The sequence below is a fragment of the Nicotiana tabacum genome, chromosome 9 (assembly GCF_000715075.1).
Source record: "Nicotiana tabacum cultivar K326 chromosome 9, ASM71507v2, whole genome shotgun sequence".
Taxonomy (NCBI): Eukaryota; Viridiplantae; Streptophyta; class Magnoliopsida; order Solanales; family Solanaceae; genus Nicotiana; species Nicotiana tabacum.
Genome location: NC_134088.1, coordinates 25,774,638 through 25,782,594, shown reverse-complemented (window position 1 = coordinate 25,782,594; position 7,957 = coordinate 25,774,638). Strand labels below are relative to the sequence as shown.

Here is a 7,957-nt window from a genome sequence, read left to right as displayed (position 1 = left end):
CTTTAATAAGTCCCCTACTCCTTCATATATTTCATGGTACAATGCTACTTCGAACATCTTTGATCTACTTCTAGCTGGTTTACTTTATTTGGAAGGTGAAAATTGGTTAGGGAAATATTAACAAAAGGCAAGAGATAGGGGATTTAAGAATTTTGAAGTGGAAACTTCTACAAAGAACGCATTGACTTAAGAGAAACAACCCTGTAAAGAATGTATTTAGAAGCCCGACGAACTCAAAACATGTTTAACAGAAGCATCCGTGGAATATTTTTAAAGAGTGCGGTCATCCTTAACCTTGAGTCCATGTGATCTCTTCTTTGGTAGTAAAGTAGCAAGTGAATCATAAAATTAGAAAAAGGCACTTTCAATTGTATGGTAACCACTTTCTCAATTCCCCTAGATCAAGATAGAATTATTAGGGTTTGATTTTCTACTATAACTAGAATTACTCTTTTTTGGTGAAAAGATTATCTTTGTGGAAAAGAATTTTTAGTGGAATAGGTCTCTTCCATATTTGACTAATCCTTTTCTTGGAGGTGAAGTTTCGCACTTTTATAAATTGAGGATGTTTTCTTCTCATACGAAAATACAATAGCATTCATAATATAGTCCTTTAGAGTTTTGAGAGTCTTGGTTAGGGGAAGATTTCTCTCTCGATATTTAAGTACTCTCTTTTATGAATATAGGTCAATGACCAAACTAATAGAAATACAACAGTCCAAGCCCAATCTACGGATCCAGCCCAAGTCAACCCTTCAGAGACTTGATTTGTTACAGCTGGGTATAGTGTGTCCTTTATAGTCTTTTCACATGACTTTATATTGTAAATACATATAGGATATTTTGGATAGAAGGTTCCACATAGTTCATTTTTCTGATTACATAGAATAAAATAATATTTGTCTTTCTTCTTCTCAATTTGGGAATCTCACCCAATTTCATTTCTCAAATTCCCTCGATTTTATGATATTATCATGGTATCAGAGCTTGGAACCGTGTAGTTGTCGACCCGCTGTTCATTCTGATGTTACCCTTGAATGATTTTGTTGGAGTTTTTGGCGCCCAATAATTCTAGGGTTTTTTGTTCTGGTGATTTCCCAATTTTTGCTAATTTTTGTTCTTCTACGGTTACCTCTAGTTGATTTCTGGTGCTTTTCTTCTGCTTCACGGTGATTTGATGATATTATCTGGGTTTTCTAGTATTGCTGGTAGTATTGAAGATTTTTACTTCTTCGGCCGGTACATGTCATTCCTTTTTTTTCTTAAGTCCCTGCATTGAGTATTTTTGTGTGTGCGAATTAGTTCTGATATGGGGAGTGTGACTAACAACTCGTCTGGTCAAACGAGTCGGACTTCTAACACCGACGGTTTTGATGATATCTCTATTCCTCCGTCTCATCCATTTTACGTTCACCCGTTAGACAGTCCTGGTACTCAATTGGTGTCTGTTCCATTCAATGGAAGTGGCTTTGTTACTTGGAGGAAAAACATATTAATTTCGCTTTCTGCCAAAAATAAGTTTGGGTTGATCAATGGTAGGGTTTCTTAGCCAGCACCTGATTCCACTTACTATCCTTTTTGGGGGCGTTGTAATGACATGATAATTGCTTGGATTACTAACTCTTTGTCCGTGACATTGCGACAAGTGTGTTGTATTTTAATACTGCCAAAGAAATTTGTACTAACATCAATGAAAGGTTTGGAGAATCTAATGGGTCTAAGTACATACAAATACATAAGGAAATTAATTCTATATCACAAAGATCTTCCGACATTGCGTCCTACTTTACTAAACTGAGAAGCATATGGGATGAGATTCACACAACTTATGTAGTACATGTTTGTTCGTGTGGGATATTACCTAAATTCCTTGAAGATCAAACACTTTTTCAATTTCTTAGTGGTCTCAATGACTCCTACTCTACGGCTAAGAGTACCATTTTGATTATGTCTCCCTATCCTAAAGTAAGGCATATTCCATGTTGCAACATGATGAAAAATAAAAGGAAGGTTCTTCTACTGCATCTAACCTCTTAACCGATTCCATGTCCTTTGTTGTGTCCACCCATAAAACCACCAACAATAGACATTTCAATCAACGTGTGAGTTTTGATTCTAAGAAATCTGCCACAGGAGTTTCATGCAAGTATTATAAGAAAGTGGGACGCACAATTGAAAAATGTTACAAGTTGCATGGGTATCCATCTGACTTCAAGTTTACCAGGGGCAAGAGGTCAGTATCTTGTGTCCAGACTGAGGGTTCCAAGACTGAGGGTTCCAAACCAGAATGTTGTTCACCCACACTGCTGAAGTCAATCCCCATGGATTTAGTAACGAACAATACCAGCATCTCATGTCCTTGTTCCAACAAGTCCATTTGAGTCAAGTTGGACAAGACTCTTCTGGCAGTGCCTATAACTCTGCAAACTTTGTAGGTATGCTGAGTAGTCCTGCTGTAGGACTACTATAGGAACTCTTTTGTGTTACTTGTCCCAGTTCAAAAGTGATTCCTTGGATTTTAGATCCAGGGGCAACTAACCACATCACACCTCATAAACATTTACTTTCTGATGTTTCTCCTCTACCTTTTCCTAAACTTGTCACTCTTCCTAATGGTTACAAAGCAAAAGTAGTCTCCTCTGGTTCATTGTTTTTGAACTCTGATATTACTTTACATGATGTCTTGATTGTACCATCTTTCCAGTTTAATCTTATTTCTGTTAGCCAATTACTTGATCAAATTCAATGTTCTTCTGCTCTTTTTACCAAATATTGTTGTACTTTGCAGGGCCCTTCTCTGAAGAGGCCACTGGCAATTGATAGAACTGCGAATGGACTTTACATCCTTCATTCTGAGGCTCATACATCCCATGCTCCATCGCCTGTTGTTTCAGTATCTTTTCCTATTCCCCTTGTAAATAGTTCTCATTCATGCACTGATATCTCTTGTTCTAACAGCAATGTACATTCTGTTGATATGAATAAACATGATGTTTTCTAGCATCAAAGAATGAGTCACATGACTTATAATAGAATGTTGTCTATTCCTTTTCTTATGAATAAACTTTTATCTAAACAATCTTTTATTTGTTTTGTGTGCCCTTTGGCAAGACAACGAAGGTTACCCTTTTCAGATAGTACCATAAAAATTAGTGTACCTTTCCAGCTTATACATATTGATCTTTGGGGACCATATTGTGTTAAAACCTACAATGGTTTCAGTTATTTTCTCACCATTATAAATTACTATACTAGAGTCACATGGACACATCTTCTCTCTTGCAAGAGTAATGCCTTATCCATTATTAAAGCTTTTGTTCTCATGGTTAAGAATCACTTTCAATATTTTATTCAAACCATACGATCCGATAATACGTATGAGTTGGGCAGCAGCTCTGAAGCTTCCTACTTTTTCTCTCAATCTAGCATATTACATCAAACTACAGTTTCTCATACTCCTCAACAAAATAGAGTGGTTGAGAAGAAACACAAATATCTGCTTCAGACCTCTAGGGCTCTATTGTATCAGTCTAAACTTCCTTTGAAATATTGGGGTGATTGTGTGTTAACTGCTACGTATCTCATTAATTGATTTCCCTCTTCAGCTTTACAGAATATTTCTCCTTTTTAAAAATTACATGGCTCTCCCCCATCCTATGATCATTTAAAGTCTTTTGGTTGCCTATGTTTTGCTACTCTTCCCAAGCAGGGTAGAACCAAACTTCAACATAGGGCAGCTGCTTGTGTGTTTTTGGGGTATCCCTTAGGGAAAAAGGGATACAAACTTCTCAATCTTTCATCTTACTCTATCCTTTATTCCAGGGATGTCATTTTCCATGAGATTGTCTTTCCATATCATTCTTCTTCTCCTCCTTCTACTACTATTTTATCTTCTCCTCCTTGCTCACCTTTTATTGAGCTTCCACCTTCTGCCTTCTCTCAACCATCCCCTTCATTATCTACTCCTGTTCCGATTCCTCCTCCATCTGTTTCTCCTACTCCTTTTCCTTTTTCACCTACTCCTTCACATGTATCTGTTTCTCCTACTCCTTTTTCTTTTTCACCTACTCTTCTTAGGAAGTCTCTCAGAACTTCCAACCCACCTTCTTATCTTCAAGATTATGTTTGCTCTCATGTTGCTCCTTCTTCTAAGGTCACTTCTGCCGGGATTCATATACAAGAGCCTCCATTTTACCAGCAAGTTGTCTCTAATTCTGCTTGGCAAGAGGCTATGTTGAAGAAGTTTCAAGCTCTTGATGCAAATAGGACTTGGGACATAGTCCCTCTTCCTCCAGGTAAGAAGGTTATACCTTGTAAATAGGTGTATAAAGTTAAACAGAAATCAGATGGCTCCATTAAGAGGTACAAAACTAGGTTAGTGATAAGGGGGATTCCCAGAAAGAGGGTGTGGACTATATTGAGACATTTTCTCCAGTTATTAAAATTACCACCATTAAATGCCTTCTCTCCATTGCTGCCAAAAAGGGTTGGACTGTTTTTCAATTAAATGTCAATAATGCTTTCTTGCATGGTGACTTGCACAAAGACGTTTATATGCATGTCCCTCCTGGTTTAACTGTGACATCAACTTCCTCTACCTCTCATTCCTCTACCTTAGTCTGCAAACTTAGAAAATCCCTTTATAGCTTGAAGCAAGCCTTTAGGCAGTAGTTTTCTAAGTTGTGTGAATTCTTATTGTCTAAAGGGTATGTCTCTAGCAAAAATAATTATTCCTTGTTTACTAAGTGTATTGGAGATTCTATTATTGTTGTAGCTATTTATGTCGATAATATTTTGCTAGTCAGGACTGATACAGTTGAAATGGTAGCCCTTAGATCCTTTTTGGACTCTCAGTTCAAAATTAAAGATCTTGGACCAATATACTATTTATTGGGCCTTGAAGTTCATCAGACACCTCATGGTTACCGTATCAACCAGTTGAAGTATACACATGATCTATTTCATGAGTTTAATTGTTGCTCCTTGACTCATGTTCTCACCCCTTTAGACTTCTCAGTCAAGCTCTCTCTTAACGAATGTGATTGTCTTCCAGATCCTTCTGTATATAGACGGCTTCCAGATCCTAGGGTCCCTCACATGCTCAGTGATATTCATGTTTTGCGATACTTACTGAATGATCCTGGGCAAGGCATCTTATTAAACAACTCTCCAGATTTTTCTTTGGTTGCGTATGCTGATTCTGATTGGGCTGCTTGTCCAATTTCCAGAAGGTCAGTTATTGGGTTTTACATCACACTTGGGGGTTCTCCTATCTCTTGAAAATCCAAGAAGCAACCAATAGTCTCTCTCTCTTCTGCAGAAGCAGAGTATCGCGCTCTGCGCAAAGTGGTTGTTGAGGTGTCTTGGTTGATCAGAATTCTTCATGATCTGGGGTGTCCAGTTACTAAGCTTGTCCCTGTATTCTGTGATAGTCAATCTGCCATTCACATAGCCAAGAATCCAGTCTTCCACGAGCGTACGAAACACATTGAAGTCGACTGTCACTATGTGCGTGACATGCTTCAGTCTGGGACTATTTCTCTACATCATGTTTCTTCTGCTGATCAACTTGCTGATCTTCTGACTAAAGCATTATCTGGAGCTCCTCACCATCATTTGTTGTCCAAGCTTGGTGTCTAGTCGGCCTCCAGCTTGAGGGGGCTGATAGAAATACAACAGTCCAAATTCAATCTACGGATCCGGCCCAAGTCAACCCTTCAGAGACTTGATTTGTTACAGCTGGGTTTAGTGTGTCCTTTGTAGTCTTTTCACATGACTTTATATTATAAATAAATATAAGATATTTTGGACATAAGGTTCCATATAGTTCATTTTTCTGATTACATAGAATGAAATAATATCTCTCTTCCTTCTTCTCAATTTGGAAATCTCACCCAATTTCATTTCTCAAATTCCCTCGATTTTATGATGTTATCACAAACCTCATATGATATTATATTTTGGTATAATTTTATTTTTGCCGTAAGATTTATCATTGTCAAGGTGTACTTTGTTACCTTCCGTATGTTATCTTGTTATTTCGATCCCAACAAGAATATCATCCAATATTAGAGTAGGAGGATAGATCACTTGTTCCTTTATGACTAATCTGATCTAAATTCTACGCGGAATGTGTTGCAAATTGGTGATCTCTCTCCTTTTTTTTTCCTCTCTTGAAAGCTCTAATTTAATGATTAGATCACTCTAAATTACTATAAACATCCAATTAATGACGTTTTCGGTTATAGTAATAATTGATTGATTGGATTTTTGATGTCTAATTGAGGTTGTATCTTCTATCTTTGCTTTGTGAACCTAGTTTGATAGTTAATATATAGATTGAATTGAACATGTCGAATGTAGAGAAATCTAATTCAAAAGCCAGAATTTTCTTATTTTATCTCTTCTTCTACTAAACACTTTTGGAAGGGTTTTTGGGAGCTCCATTCAATCCAATTACCAATAGCCTGGAATTAAAGAGAAAGGTGTATTGGACTTCGAGAAGTGATTTATTTCACCATTAAACAATCCTTGGGAAGAGCCAAGTTGTATCAAAGAATTCTTGAGTGGGACAAACTTGAAAATGTAATATCCTTGACTACTGAAAACTTGATTTCAACATGCTAACAGTGGCCAAATAACTGATAGCTGATATAGTCTATTTTACATTTGTATCGAGTCTTTACTTTTCTAGACACATTAACTTGTCTTGTGCTCATATTTGTAATTTGTGCTGGTTGTATATAAGGATCCAGAATACGGTTAGATTCATTTCATTTTACTGAAATAAAAATACTTGTTTCTTGATGTCTAGGGTTTTTGTCAAATTCGTTTCCGGAATTCAAATTTAGTGATTGAACACGTTATAGCACGATTGGTACATGTATGTAGTGCATTTGCTGATAGGAAGAAATTAAAGGAAGCAGCTATGATGTATATATGGGCTAAAATACTTGTATGAACCTAGCTGATAGGGTGTCAAGACAAGATGTCGTGATAAATTTCACAGTAATCGTACACAATAATACGTATATATATGGTTTAGAAATCTTTGTTTGAGATCATTTTCATGTATATATACATGACTCTCTTGTGTGTTACAGTTTGCAATTTGCATATATGATGCTAATGTGTTACCGTTCGTGGTTCTCATGTCATACTTTAATGCAAGCATTAGACAACTTTTTGTATTAGTAAGAATTACTTTACTAAGTAACAAATTCATAACTACTTCTTACATTGTTGCTCAACCAAAAAATACTAGTAATTTCCCATGTAAGAAATTCCAAATTTTTGTTCACCCGAGGTTTGTGGTTGAATTTATGCTTCTTTATCTTCTTTTTCCTCCTTAATTATGTTTTTAGCTTGTCAACTTGTTTAGGTTTGATTAATTCGAGTAGGTTGATTGTTGGTATTTTCTATTTTATGAACACACAGATAATTAAAATGGAGATAAAAATTCACGTAGGGTAAAAAGAAGAAGGTTACTACTCAGTTACATTGACCAATTGACTTGTGAAAGTCTTTGAACAAAAACTAATACCAAAGCCTGTTTTTATTAAAGAAATGTTTTCATAGACATACTAAATTATAAATTTTTTTATCCGAAATAAGAAAGGGGAGCTTTGGCGTAACTGGTAAAATTGTTGTCATGTGACCAGGAGGTCACAGGTTCAAGCCGTGGAAACAGTCTCTTGCAGAAACGCAGGGTAAGGCTGCGTACTATAGACCCTTGTGGTCCGGCCCTTCCCCGAACCCCGCGCATAGTGGGAGCTTAGTACACCGGGCTACCTTTTTTTATCCGAAATAACTGAAGTTTTCTATTTACCAAAATTTGCTGGATTTTTTCTACAAATTATATACATTCCATCTAGTATTTCAAAAGGCGGGGGCGTTTTACTTAATACGAGGCGAGGCGAAAGCCTCGAGACATAGGGCGTAAGCCCCCAATGATCTT

At 36.7% G+C, this 7,957-nt stretch overlaps 1 protein-coding gene across 1 annotated transcript; it reads left to right on the top strand.

The window, feature by feature from the left end:
* The first annotated feature begins 1,309 nt into the window (after positions 1-1,309).
* LOC107779457 (uncharacterized) lies at positions 1,310-5,640 on the top strand. The gene is made up of 7 exons (XM_016599893.2): positions 1,310-1,535; positions 2,134-2,233; positions 2,497-2,719; positions 2,789-2,962; positions 3,710-4,295; positions 4,775-5,231; positions 5,376-5,640. Exons 1-7 carry the CDS (start codon positions 1,310-1,312, stop codon positions 5,638-5,640), a joined length of 2,031 nt encoding a protein of 676 aa, XP_016455379.2.
* The last annotated feature ends 2,317 nt before the right edge of the window (positions 5,641-7,957 follow it).

Bases quoted from the DNA above. Each gene is read 5' to 3' on its own strand.
- LOC107779457 (XM_016599893.2), top strand. From the start codon at position 1,310: ATGGGGAGTGTGACTAACAACTCGTCTGGTCAAACGAGTCGGACTTCT. The intron at 1,536-2,133 runs GTAGGGTTTCTT...AATCTGCCACAG, and splicing joins TAAGTTTGGGTTGATCAATG to GAGTTTCATGCAAGTATTAT. The intron at 2,720-2,788 runs GTTAGCCAATTA...TGTACTTTGCAG, and splicing joins TCCAGTTTAATCTTATTTCT to GGCCCTTCTCTGAAGAGGCC.